At 43.2% G+C, this 14,624-nt stretch overlaps 1 protein-coding gene across 1 annotated transcript; it reads left to right on the forward strand.

Annotated features, from left to right (window-relative positions):
- The first annotated feature begins 271 nt into the window (after positions 1–271).
- LOC144149170 (uncharacterized) lies at positions 272–13,402 on the forward strand. Its single transcript, XM_077680703.1, has 5 exons — positions 272–396; positions 6,644–6,782; positions 8,292–8,437; positions 10,278–10,407; positions 12,273–13,402. Exons 1-5 carry the CDS (start codon positions 345–347, stop codon positions 12,523–12,525), a joined length of 720 nt encoding a protein of 239 aa, XP_077536829.1. The 5' UTR covers positions 272–344; the 3' UTR covers positions 12,526–13,402.
- The last annotated feature ends 1,222 nt before the right edge of the window (positions 13,403–14,624 follow it).

The following is a 14,624-nucleotide window of genomic DNA, read 5'->3' on the forward strand; positions in this document are numbered from 1 at the left end:
TCCGCAGGCCATATACCCCGATTCTAAGCCGGGGAAAGGGAGACGACTCTCGCTATCAGTCCTTTCACCGCCTTTCTACGTTCTCATGAATAGCCCCCCGTCTTTGCCCCGCTGGTGGAGAGGGTGTGTTTCTGTAGGTCCTTGCAGTCTCTTGTATGCTTGTCCTGGTTTGATACACTGATTCTGAGTGTGAATGAATAATCTTATGTGAGTGTGGGTTTTCCCTGTGTGAGCGTGTGCTGTGACGGCGGCTTATGCAATCTCGGGCCGCCAATCTAATAAATAGCCAGCTGTGAGCACAGCGACCGTCGAGTCACTTGCGATCCTCACTGAACACCGTCGAGATGAACCGTGCACTTTTAGTCCTGTGCTTCGCCCTAGGCTGCGTGGTTGGAGGTACGTAACCACTTATTTTTCCATCTTCTTAAGTCGGAAATGGGGCCGAGACGAACCCTTTCTGATGATGAGTAAATTTCTCTAAGGTAATGCCGAAACGGAGACCGCTGGTGTCAAAAATCTGTGACATTTTTTTTTTCATTTGGGTAACTTCCGATTGCTTGCATGTCAGTGGCTCGTAGGAGAAAATATCCAGGAAGCAACAGTGTTGGGTATTTTTGTTTGGATGGATGGTCAGAAGTTGTGCCATCCCTTCAAGTGAAACCTCCGCACTGTTTCTTGGATAGTGCTGCTTGACTAAAAGGCGTAAAAATATTTCGTCGTTTCGCTTTTGTAACAGTTGGGATGTGCACCAAGAAACTGTATTTACCAACTCTATCTTTTAGGTTTAATGAAACTGCGCGGAAGCAACGGCATGTCAAAAAGTGTCTGATATGAGAAGGGAACCTTCACTGAAGCGGAGTTTAGCGCTGTATCGTTGGCAGATATGAAAGACCTTTGTATAACCGTTTGCTGAGAAACCTTGTGTCGGACCTTAATTTCATGTCGCGTATGGGAACGCCTTGTAGTACATCTCTTCTTTTACCGGAAAGAAATACGTGTTTTAAATACGCGTAAAACTATAACGCTCTCACATCAAACGTGCATTTATTTTTATTAAATGCGGCTTGAAATATCTGTACCTTCTTCACTCTAAACTTTACTGATTCATTCTGGTTTTAGCATAGATGCTCCTGGAATGGTTTACTCCTAAATTTATTACTGTTCCCAAGTGGCGAGACCGGTGGCAGTGTCGCTCTCCAGTGCTTCAAACACATACAGTTTAACTATAAACTGTTCGAAAATGGCAAGCTCTTTAGCCGCACAAAGCGAGGAACAACACAGGCCCCGCGCTGGGATCTCCACAAAAGATTTAGCGAAATTTCAGGACGATGTACATGTACACGCCGAATATACCGCATAACCGCGACGCTATCTCCCACTCTTTATCAGTGGCTATGCAGTGTTTGGTTTGGGCAGTTTATGCAGCAGTGCTGCAGTCCTTGAAAAACAAAGGACAGGTGGGAAAGATAAGCGCCCGTCTGAATGTTTTCTTTTTATACAAAGGCACGACCATCGCCACGCAATAAAAAAAATGAAGAGGTAGTCAGGGCTCGGTATTATTCAAGGCACGAAAGTGTTCAAGCTTCACGTCCTTTCATTTTATGCGTACCAATTATCCGACAATTCTACCATCTGAAATGTTTAGAAATTTCTCTAAAAAAGATTTATATCGTCAAAAAGTGCATAAATTGTGGAAATAGGTTGAGTTCAAAGTTATTTATATAACCATATAAAAAAATTAGGTACGTGGGCCTTAGCCTCTGCAAGCCTTGGTTTTACTGAGTTAAGCTTTGAGTTTGTTGTAATTATTATACTACCCGTGGCAAGCCTGTCTTTGTCTATGGTAGTGGCCGCGCTTCCGGCGTTTTCCGAGCCAAACGGCTCGCCGGCCGATAACCGCGGGTTGGTCAGATGCCACGTGCAGACGACAGCTCAAACCTCCAGACACCGCGAAACACCCAGAGAAGACGCTCCCCTTTTGCCCCCCCTCCCCCCCTCTCGTTCATGGCCAGCTTGCTTGCACGCGGCGAATCACGTGGTCAGGCGCGACCCAGCTGCGGTGATGACATGCCCCAAGATGTCAGCGCCGAACGCCGCCGTTGACGGAGCTCCACCCTGCTCGTCACGTGATCCGTTGCCGCAGATACGGCGCAGCTGCGGTGAACTCACGGTCATATTGTCACGAAGCCAAAGATGACGCAGTTGGGTTGAAGTAACAGCAAGTTGATTGGAGCGAACTTGTGCTCCCCTAACGAGTAAAAAGATACACAGGTGGCGAAGCAGCAGTCAACAAAATGACGTGCGCAGGCGAGTGTGGGCGAAATGAATACTGCGGCGTCTGCTATGCGGGCATTTTATCGCTGAACGCGAGCGTTTCTCGAACCGTCGAACTGCCTCCAGAACACTGTAGATTAGAGAATATTATCCTAGGCTGGTGACGTTAGTTCGATACACTTTCCCTCTCAAAGGAGACAACACGTACGGCATACAGGATCGAACGCGCGCTTCACTTAGCCCACGGATCACACAGATAAAACAGCCTGGCGCAGCCGGTCGCCAAAAACAAAACATAAATAAACAAACGGAATGCATGGTTCTCTGCAATATTTACCGTGATGGCGAAACCGATGGACGAGATGAGTAAAGCTTTGCTTTAAAGATCATTCTGGCTGCATTCAAGCAAAGGTGGAATTCGCATCACATGTAACGTTTTCCCAAGAGGGTGCGCGTGACGATGTCCTGTACGGCACACAACACACCAATGAAGAATGCTCTTTCAAATAGATTGATTGATTGTAGGGTTTAACGCGCCGACGCAACGCAGGCGATGAGGCGCGCCGTAGTGGAGGGCTCCGGATTAATTTTGACCACCTGGGGATCTTTAACGTGAGCCGAAATCTCGGACACACGGACGTTTTTGCTTTTCGCCTCCATCAGAAAAGCCGCCGCCGCGGCCGGGAATCGAACCCACGACCTCGTGCTCAGCAGCACAACGCCATAGCCACTGAGCCACCGCGGCGGGTCTCTTTCAAATCAAGTGTACAGTTTAAAAAAATTCTCGTGTCTCCACGAAGTGAACCATGACGAGTAGACGAAGCACCGAGGATCGTTCTTGCCGTAAATCACCTGTGGCATTGCCCACTCGCGCTTGTGAATGAGTAACAACGCGTGTGTACAGTATATAACATGCCAATCCAATCCAATTCAGTACAATTCAATTTCATCCAATTTAAATCCAATCCATACCAATCCAATTTCAAATACAATCCAATCCAGTCCAATCCAATCCAATCTAATGCTCCTCGCGCATGCGTAGCACCGTGTACACGGGCGCCAAGCCCCGCACAAAGCGAGGTCCTAGGGTGCTTCGCCCCTAAAATTAGCCGCGTATCTGCTGACTTCAACGCAAATGTCGAACAACCGTAATCTTCGGCAGCCCTATCCACGTGAAAGCCTCTCTTCTCTCCTCAGCCCCACTTTTACCATCATTCCCACCTATCTCGCAACTCCTACTACAACAACAGCGGAGGTTCGCTCATGTCAATTCAGTTTTAGCGCGTTCCACTGCTGGGACGCCATGTAATACAACCTTTCGTTACCGTTGGACTTGGAGTGCAGGCACGCGGTTTAATGAAGCTACCCACGCGAGCTGTTACTGTAACTGTGAGTCAAATAATTGTTTTCAACGCATATGTTGTCAGGTCGTATACAAGACGCGAATTTATCAAGACTGCTTAAATATACGTCTTTCAAAATACCTGGCTGAAAAACAGAGTGCCTGAACCAATATGGGCGTACCCATCAGTGAAAACTACCAGGTTGAAATAAATTTCCTGTCATAAAATGGGGCCGGTTAGACCAGTAAACGCTTATGCATGAAAAAAAAAAAAAGAACACTGATCGAAACAAGGAAACTAGAAAAACCGGAACGGATACCTGAAGCGTCTGCAACACGATATCAAAGAAGTATTTGAATATCTCGCGATTTCACTTCGGGATAGGTTCAATGGACTTCTGTGTTCTGCAAAACGAAATCGTCAAACCCAACACATAGGCGAAAGGTATTACAATAAAATATTGCAGTCAATGTCATTTATCTTGATGTTATTTGTTTCGACACATTTTCCTTCCTTGCTTGTAATATATACAACGCCTTCGGAAATGCCATTTTACCTTTTATCTTGCGGTTAGTTGTTATTTGCTCTGTCGCAAATGGCAACGTTTTATTGGCAGGTGATCAATGTAAGAAAATTGTGATTAGATGGCACTGTCCTGGTTGACCTTTATTACGAACGAGAGTAAGAGGGCGTTTCAGATTCCGCCTTCTGCTGGTTTGTTGCTGATCCCACCATTGACGTAATAGGTACACAAATTTGTGGAAGAATGGCATCACCGGTGTTATCGAGAGCTGTCATAGTCGCTTTGTATACTTGAGGCGTGTTTATCGCGGAGTGTCGTGCTTAACGAGGTTCCGCAAGGGGAGTAATTCTGCGTCACTGTCTCCCTTCCCACGTACGTTCCGACATACTGCACATGCCTAAATTACCATAAAAAGTTAAAGTATAAAGGAATACATCAGATTTTCGACAGCAAAGATGGGTTACAGTGGAGGACGCTTAGACTCACCTTTTCATTCCCCACCGGAAGATCGTACTTGTATGTCGAACAGTGGTTAATAGTATAAAGTTCCGCATTGGATAAGGTTGGCGCATTGCTGGCGGCCATTTCTACCCCTTTCAAATTAGGTAGTATCTGCATTGTTCTACAAATAGCGACACAAAAATAAAGAACTTCGTGGTTTACCCTGATTCGGTGGCAATAGCGGAAGCACAACCCGCCGCGGTGGTTCAGTGGCTAAGGCGTTGCGCTGCTGAGCACGAGGTCGCGGGTTCGATTCCCGGCCGCGGCGGCCGCTTTTCTGATGGAGGCGAAAAGCAAAAACGCCCGTGTGTACGAGATTTCGGCGCATGATAAAGATCCCCAGGTGGTCAAAATTAATCCGGAGTCCTCCACTACGGCGCGCCTCATCGCCTGCGTTGCGTTGGCGCGTTAAATCCCACCATCAATCAATCAATCGATAGCGGAAGCACAAGTACAAGTGTGTTGTCGTGCGGCGACAAACCTCAACTATACCAAAATGGAAGCACAGTTGATTTCGCCATCTCGAATATGAGCCAAAAACTCTCCTGTGGTGATATTCGCAGAACCTCAGTCATTTTGGGCTGCTTCCAATTTTTGACGTGACATATTTAAATTCCTCAATTTTCAGGTTACGTTACTTGTTGAAACATTGTGATTCAAAAAGTACAATTGTGTATTTTTATTCAGAATAGAGCGGGACACAAAAGCTTTATATACAGACGGATATAAAAAAATTGGAAGAAAGTAAGTTTCAGCACACTGAAACTGCATACCGTACAATCAATAAAATCGGCACCGTTCTCTGGGTTTATCATTTACTAGTCATTAATATTACATCAATTCCTATAACGACGTACTATTAAATTGTGTGACTTTAACCCCCCTTTTTTAGCCACAGCTCTTTTAAAAGCCAAAATGTTGTTTTGGAGTTACATTTGTCCACTTCAGTCCTCGTGAAAAGCAAACATGAGATCGATCTCAAGGTTAAAAAGTTCTTAAAGCTTCGGGTCCCAAAATCAACGGGATTCTTGCCTACCCTTTAGCTACAAACGACTCAAGCAGCATATTTCCTTCTTGGTATGCTGTTAACAATAAAACTTGAAAGGTCAGGATTCTTGATCTCGGTGTTTGCAAATTTTAAATTGCGTTTTTGTTTCCAAGTGTTCAAAAAAGGCAACTTGACATTACATTTGATGCACGCTATAATAGAACATTTTACTTTTTGTACAAATAAAATGAATGGTAATCACCACGTTATTACACAACGTCATGTTCACCTTTTTAGACCCATGACGTGGGCGTCGAACTTTTGCGCAAAAATTCTTATTATCAGAAGAGAACGCTTTATTAGGATAGCATCAATAATAGGCAATCGTTTGAAGAGTTTGGGTATGCCCCTAGTTGTGACTTTGATTCCTACAACGGGTGGAAACGAGAAAGTAATCAGGGTCATGGAGTTGCTTCCTCCTATTAAGGTTATTGCATTGCCCTTATTTGAAAAAAAAAAAACACATGCGGAGTGAAATGGTCGAAAAATTAGGGGGATAATGTTCCTTACAAAAATTATGTTGTAGGCAAGATTCCAATCACTATTTGTCCGAGTCACTCAACATGATAATGACGGCGAAGCGGCCATTACAGAGTATCTACAAGAGCTGAAATCGCGAGCACAATCCTGTACCGCAACCATTTCTATCCAACTGTCACCGGCTTCGCCCCCTTCGCTTTGGTTTGCGTCGGAAGCTTCCCCTACTTGGAGATCGATCTATGTATGTTCTTTTACAAGAGAACAAACCAAACGCGTAAGATATCTGACAGTAAATTAAAACCTCACAAAAACTACACTAGCATGGATACAGCGTTCTCCTCCAAGCCACACATTATTGCAGACATTCCGCATGCAGTCTCAAGAAAATCTGTAACAAGAGTGCAGCGAAATATTAACCAACGAAGTCATTGCTGAGAATATTGAAGGGTGAACTCTTTGTGACCTCTTGCGCAGGTGTTTCCAGCTCTGCCATCTTCAAGGATGTCAAGGGGTGCACGGCCACGGAAGCGGAGAAGTGCGGCATTGACTTTATACCCTTTTTCGTGACGCCAAAACTAGCAGAAACACCGAAAGGCCTTCAAGATCAGTGCAAGTGAGTTCAAGAATGACGTCTTTCTACAATTCGAGAATTTGGAGACTAACGGAAAAAATAAATCTTTCATGCTTCGCATCTCCCGGAGGAATGCAGATATTGGCAGAATAAAGAAAACTTTTTGAGGTATACTTCATTCAGGTGATCGTTTCTGGGGTTATATATAAACGTAATGTGGAACTCGCAGCCGTCATTTCAGAGAAACAAAAATGTAAGCAGGACTCCGCGAATCTCGAGCTAACATCTGCAGGCCATATTATACACGTAACGTTTTTACCGTTCGGTGCTAGTCACAACATGCCCATGTTGTAAGCCTTCGTGAAATGCCATCGAACACAGATTCAAGTTTTAATTACTGGCCATTTTTTTCCTAAACTCCCTCACTAGCTGCCAACAGGGAAACAAGGGCAGGACATAGAGCTCCCCAAGCGCTTTACACACACCGGCCCCTTTTCTTAGTTTTGATGCCACATCTAAAAAAATACCTCGCCACCTTCTAGCAACCTTAAAGCTTATTTTGAATGTTGTTTCCGAAAAGTGACCCTTCTTTAGTCTGGCGCTAAAATGAGCCACTTTTTCGTTTTCAAAAACCTCAGAGAACATCCTTGTGCTATCCTTTATAAGGCAGCTCATTGCTTCCGGTCTCTCATTGCACCTACTTACACCCGTATTAGAAATTATTGATAGAGATATATTTCATTTTTTATTGGTCAAGGAAAAGCAGTCCTTCGCTTCCCGTTACCCTGCGAGATTTGCGAGCTTCCCGCTTCGCGGGCACGTATAATATTTGGCTGAGGTAGCACTAGCAGTGTATTGTAAAAGTTGCGTAATGTTGTTTGCACGGCCCAAGGCATGCCTGCTGCGGGGTCACGTTAAAAAATTACTTAGCGTAATTTACTGAACAAAAATGGAAGCCTGCGTAAGCGATCATCTCTCTAGATTGCAAGTTCGAGAAATATAGAACGTATGTATATTACATCTTATGGCGACAAGAACAGCCCTATACAGTTTTAAACAAATGTAAATTCGTTTTGGTGCAGGTTTAAGTACTTACTATTATTGCAGACGAAAATAGTAAACTGCTTTTTTATCAAACGTACAGCGGTAGGCTCCTATTTGTACCAGCGATTGCCCACTGACCCATCGTTTTCATTTAAAAGCAGTCTAAGCTTCAAAAATATATACAAAAAGTGAATTCATAGTGTTTCTGACGAGCAGTGACCATTACACGACGTGTCACTGTGAGGGCGTATCATTTAACTGAGTTTACAAGAAGGGGAAAACGAAGTAAAATTGAATTTTGTGGAATACGTGCGCTGACGTAACTCCGGTCTTCGTGTTACGTTTAAATTTTAAGGTACCTTTTAAATCAATATAACCTAACTCCTCTCCGGGACTGAAATTCTAGAATTTCCAATCTATTTCACCTCGAGACAAGCAAAAGCCTCGCGGCTTTTTTAAATAGCGAAAAATTACCGCTTTGTGTCTTTTTTTTTCAACCTATTTCAGACAGTACGTGAGCCAAATAAAATGCATCGAACGATTCGGTGCGAAGTGCCTGGATGGTCTACCCAAGGGCGTCGTACTGCTCACGGCCGGAGCCGCCCTCGATGAATACAACAGCGTGTGCAATACCACTAGCCCAAGGCATAAGTGTACGTTTCCTTTTTATCCCAGTTATTGCAGCGCTACCATTACTTCAACCAGGATGATCTTGGACGCTCTTTAGAAACTTGGAAATCAAAATACGCCGGAAAATTTTGAAAGCAACGAGAACTTGTGGACACGAAAATGTTTCAGCTCAGTATCAATATCGCACGGGTCTCTCTGAAACATCGACCTTAAACTAGAACTAGACTGAGAGGCTTTGAACGAAATTGGTGCTACGATTTACGCTGGTCACTTACGCACCTGAGATGAGTTCCTGGGTTAGACCACTGTGGTCACCGCTTTTCCTTTAGATGCGGATAACGAACACACCAGTGGGCACTGCATTTTGAAGCACCTAAGACATGCTGTGACAGGACAAAATTACTAGTTCAGAACTCTTTTCCTAGTATGCCTTATAGCCATAGTGAAGCTTTGGCGCGTGCAACTACAGGCTGGGCCTTTTTTAGTACTCCAACCTTAAAATAAAAAAGAATTCTTGGACAGATTTGCGAAAGACGTAAAAAAAGATCAGGTCACATTTTGTGAAAAAGCATCTGTTGCATTGCACCTTATTGCCCTTACAACCATTCTTTTGATATTATCGTTCCGGGAAGGTATTTCGACTCTTCTTTTCATTAGATAACGTATATGTCGGTTGTTATGAGTAAGCAAACTTGTAAGTTTTTCCGTTCTTTAGAAAGGTGCAAAGTAATGTACAAGGCTCTTACGTACACCAAAATAATAGGGAATTTGCTACGGCATCGCTAGGTTAGAATATTCCATTCTGTGCTTTTCATAAAGGTTATCAAAACTGCACCTACACTAGGTTTAAAAAGAAAGATTAGCTGTTCATAGATGCGGAAACCTCCAGCTCCAAGTTTTTAAACGCCCTTAGTGGTCGCAAGGAAAACAAGAAAATGTACACGAAAAGTATTCTGCTATTTTATTGTTTCATAACAACAGCAAGAGGGCAAAACCACTAACAATTTTACCTGGATTCTTGCTCAAGTATGGTCAGGGCGCTTCTGAATTGTTAAAATTGTTGAATTAAAGCTAGCAATAAAAACCTTTTCTGCATAATAAAAATTTAGGGTTCATGCTAGCGCTACAACGTGATAGTTCATGTATCATTTTGTTTGTGTTTTATTGGTTATGCCTGCAGCTCAGAGTTATCTTATCTCCCATTGAAAGCAGGACATACATTTTCTTCTTTCTGCCTAACGATATGGTGGGCTACCTTCGCTTGATGAAAGAAAGACGCAACCGTTTTTTTACTTCTCTAAACTTGTTTAGTTTGACGAAAATGTTTTCCACCCAGTCGGATGGGTCTGGATAGAACATTTCTTAAACAAATTGGTCGCAATTCAGTCCTGCGAAAGAGGACGCACAGGAAAGCTGTTGTAAATCACTAGAAAAGGTCATGCAGGAGCGTATGAAATGTTTTTCGTCGCCTCAGTTGGCTCGCCGCTTCCTCTCGGCTAGTGCCCACGAAAATCGTTTTCGCCCACAGTGATGAAACAGTTGGGGAGAAAAGGTTTACAGCTTAGCTGTAATATAAATATATGAAGTAAAAGTCTGCGACATTTCACTCTTCGATTCTCGAAGATGCATGCCACTTGTTTTATCTACTTTATCGATATTTGTCCTTCATTGTGCGTTTTATTTTGTACTTCGCAATTTCACTCCAATAATCTGTATTCGATACCGATTCCACCAGGCGTTCTCGACTACGCCGGAATTTGTAGCAACAACTGACATTTAGCTCGTGCTTGAACGCCTTCTTCTAAATGCTTGCCTACGCAAGGGCACGTATGTCATTGAACGTTTCTTTTCAACACACTGCAGTGTACCTAGACAGCATCAAGTGCGTCAACAAAGCCGGTGCGCCAATGCAATCCTGTATGAAGGCAATGTTCGTAGCCCTGCACCGTGCTTCTGCAGCACCCGAACGCCAGCAGATTCCATACTCCTGTTGGTGAGTGCCCCTTTAACACCCTTCTACGAGAGCGCGAAAAAAAAGATACCACCCAAGTTAGAAGAAACGCGAAAGCTAAAAGTGCTCCCGAATTTCGTTTAAAGCACGTCCATAGAACGTCAAACCTTGAACGACCCAAATCACTAACGGGGAGCAAACCCAAGCGGCGATTTCTTGCTTATTAAATAAGCACATTTACGAACTATCTAAATGTACATTGACCCATGGTATATGACATAACGGTATTCTATCGAACTTATTGTTCATGATCAGTGCGTGTGTTCTTATCTAGAACCGTTCTTTTCCGGCGATTTCGAATTCATCGTTTTGAATCAATGGAAGCCCCGTTTCACGCATGCACTGTGGGTTAAGCGATGTTATTAAAGCATTTCAGTAGACCAACCAGTCTATGGGGAATGCATTAGTGTTTTTAGAGAACTTCAATGGGCCCCACTGAGAAAGTTTTCGATTTAAATAACAGTCCTTGCCCCATGGAACGCTAAATGGTTAGTGCAGTTGTTCCCAAATGGAAACATAATGCCGTAGCTAAGGATACATCATGTCGCCTAAGGGATTTTCCGTTTAAAGGGGCCATTTTCTATCCCTATGGATGAAGCTCTCTGTTTGCTAATGCAATAGCGTAAATTGTTATACACAATAATCTTTTTTGGCCGCGAAGGCGAAATAGAAAAACACCCATCTTGGGGAAGCTTTGGGATTATGCAAATAAAGTACATGAAATCTGTCTGTAGCCTAATTATTCCAGATCCCGGAACAGTAAAAAGAAAGAAACAGAAAGAATAACTTTATTTTTGATCCACTATAAAGATACGACAGCCACAGGAAGAAAATAAAAAGGCCACCTCCCTAATGTAAGACAAAAATACTTTTACGCAGTAGTCAAATTGTTTCCGATACTCTCCGACCACCGCAGTAAGCTGGTCGCGATAATTTTAAAAACAGAGTGCGTGTGAAGTATGTGTACTCATCTGCAGTCACGAAAAAAATTATTCGTGTGGGACGTAGCACCTACTCAATGTAGCATAAACAACATAAAAGCAACCCCCACTGCAGAATGACGAAAAATATTGCTTTTCGTTTCGAACCACTTAATTTTATTCCACATATTTGCATGAATAATTTTGAGCAGAAATCCCTTGCCAATGTGAACATTAATTTAAAAGGAGAAATTGAAGATTTAACTCCACTGTTTCGCGTGATACTTCTATAGAAAGGCGTGTAAACCTCCTAGCTGTTCATAAGCGCGCGCCTGAATATTGCGGGGAAGCACGCATTCTCTTTTTACACTTCTGTTTTCCTTTTACCAACTGGCGCGGCAGGCTTCATTATCAGCATTTAAACTAATGTGCATGTATATTTTCCTTTCTTTTGGATCCCACACGAGCTATCATATTTTTAAAGGGTGAGTGTTTGGCGCTGAGGTCACTGGCCTAGAGTAATCTTTAAGGACCTCCAGTGTTCTCGCCGTAATCCGGCGTTTCGAGAAACAATCGTTCCGAAACATAAATACTCCCGCGGCAGCAGCCATGGTATTCGATTGATTGACGCCAGTCTGTGCAAGTCAGTTCTGTGACTCTTTCTGCGCCGCTTGTATTTCCGTGTGGTTTTTGGGGAGCACAAGTTCGCTCCAATAAATGCTTTTCTTTGAAGAAAACCTGCGTCATCCTTGACTACGTGACAATATACCTCGGCTGAAAATTGCGTGTGTAGTGAATTCACTCAAGTCAATTTCGTTAAACGCCAGCACCAGGCAGTGTGTGTACTTTTATTTTCACACGCAGAAAAGAGCAAAAAGCCGTATGAAACATGTCCTTTTAACATTCTCTCTCTTTTTACACTCGCAGCTACTACCAGGACTTTGTTGAATGCGCGGAAAAAGCTTTGACGGGAAACTGTAACCACCCGGCTGCCAAACAGTTCTTCAACGAGATCATCGATCACGTGTTTGGAGAGTCACTCAACCTGGTCTGCAATAAGTACAAGAAGGGCACGGGTACCTGCGAGGCTCTCCCCGCCCTGTCTACCAAAAACGACGCGGAGGCTGGTAAAAAGGGATTCATTGAGCCACTGGCCAAAATTGCCGGAAACATTGGCTAAGCGCGCAAGGTTTAGAACGTTTACTACTCAGCGAGATGTTTGAAATGTGGCTGGCCATTGCGGGTCTGCTGCTCCCGCGTAATCAGCACAAGTTCGTCATGCGCTTCATTTCACAAAAAGGAGGAGAGACAAAAAAGTCAGCGACTTATCCGCACTAAGATGTCGAAACGTCCCAGAAACAGGCTGGTACGTAGAACCGTGCGCCTAGAATGTATTCTAGTACTATCGAAACAAAAACGCTGATTCCCTCATGAGTAAGAATTTTTGCGCTGTTTTCAAAAATTTCGTGACTGCAGAAATAAATGAGCCCTTTCGGTGGTATAGTGCCTCCCAAACTTCTTCGCTTTTTTTTTTCAATATAACTATTAGCTTCGGGCACTTGAAGATGACTTCGGCAATATGACTGGGGTCGACGGACCACGTAACGCATGTAACTTCACTGCGTACTTTCCCCACTTATGTTTCATACTTGCTTAATGCGGCCGCTCATCTTTATCATATCATATAGACCCTTGCTACCTTAGTGAAAGAATCGTGACAATGAGGGATATACTGAAATGCGCAAGGAATAATTTTGTGTGTGGGAGGAACTGCATATCAGCGATTTCGCATAAGGAATACACAAAAATAGCGTGACGAGGGGTTCTGTCTCTTGGGTGTTCGATTTGGCTGCTAGAAATATTACCACTCAATTTTAGCTCAAAACTATCAACTTGCTCATTTGAGTTTCTCGTAAGTCATACCAATGTTCATTCTTTGTGAAAGAACGGATTGTGAAGTCTGAGCCCGAAGTACATATACGGGATAGTAATTCCCGTACTCATTGTCAGAAATAATTATGTAAGAATGTGCTATAATAAAGAAATTTTCTATTGTTCTTGTGTGGTTATCATTTTGTACTGCCCTGCTCTTATAAGCTCTTTTCTGTCACGTAGTCCCAAACAAAAAGATACTAAAAAACAAAAGTAAAGACGTAGTCGTAGGCAAAAAAACAAACAGGAGTCGCGAACAAAAACAGACGCCAACAAAAAAATAGAGAAAACAGCAACAAAAATGCTATGGACCGTTACATTTGTATCGTTTACATGACAAAAAGTTGAACAAACTGGCTACTACAAGAACCGTGAATACAAAATGCAACCGTGTGATAAATGAAACTGCTTGTTTTTATAATCTACCGGAATTCTTTTGGCCCCGCAGTTACAACTCACGATATAGTTCCTAGTGTAAACAGATGTTCATAAGTACGTCATGTGCTAAAAAAAGAGTGCTTTCTTACCCCCGATACCGGCACAAGGCAATCACCGATGTGTTTGTTCACAATACTGCGATCTGTTAAACTTTAGGCCATATTGATAACGGTATCAATGTTAGTGGGTAGTATTCCTTTGTGTGAACGTGTTCTTTTCTTCAGAAACACTTTGCCCGTCTTACGAGTGCAAGGCTGGTCGTTTTTTGAATAGGCGGCGCGGATAGTACGATATGTGTTGGGGTGCTGAAGGAGCATTGTAATATGATTTCCATGTGATACTACGAGCTCAGAGACGGCCTCATCAGCTATTAGTAACGATGAACAAGAGCAAACGTTCGATCAGGACAGAGGCAAAGTTCTGGCAGCACATACATTGTGCTTGTGTTCACGCTGTTGCACGAAACTGTTGACAAAACAATCATTTATTTTATATTTTTATTCTCACATATTGCTCTGCCATAACTGGGGCATTGCATGAGAGGGTACAGAATAATCAAACAATAACACTGAAGCAAACAACCGGGCACACAATTTTGTGACTAACCCATCAAATTCTTCCCGAACTTTACAGTGTTTATTCTACGCAAAGCACCATGGAGCTTTTTCCGCAGCTTTACCATGCGCGGAAAAAAGAAGAGTTTAATACAATCCAAACGACGCCGGATGGTAAATTGTTTAAAGCATCTGCATTGCGCGTTTTGGGCTCTCGTACATAAGGGGCCTAAACGCGGCTTGTTTTGCGTGAACTCTCGCGCATACGGCGATGTTTTAGTGAAAGAAGGAACAAGAAGTGAGCATGTGAAGACGGTGAAGTGTCTCTATCCTAAACCTTAAAAATGAACCGTAC

The sequence above is a fragment of the Haemaphysalis longicornis genome, unplaced genomic scaffold (genome assembly GCF_048455015.1).
Source record: "Haemaphysalis longicornis isolate Haplotype H1 unplaced genomic scaffold, Haemaphysalis longicornis Haplotype H1 scaffold_8, whole genome shotgun sequence".
Lineage (NCBI taxonomy): Eukaryota > Metazoa > Arthropoda > Arachnida > Ixodida > Ixodidae > Haemaphysalis > Haemaphysalis longicornis.

What these genes read in the sequence shown, in the direction of transcription:
- LOC144149170 (XM_077680703.1), top strand. Translation starts at nt 345, where the DNA reads ATGAACCGTGCACTTTTAGTCCTGTGCTTCGCCCTAGGCTGCGTGGTT. An exon ending in GGCCTTCAAGATCAGTGCAA is followed by an intron (nt 6,783 to 8,291) that starts GTGAGTTCAAGA and finishes AACCTATTTCAG; the next exon opens with ACAGTACGTGAGCCAAATAA. An exon ending in CACTAGCCCAAGGCATAAGT is followed by an intron (nt 8,438 to 10,277) that starts GTACGTTTCCTT and finishes AACACACTGCAG; the next exon opens with TGTACCTAGACAGCATCAAG.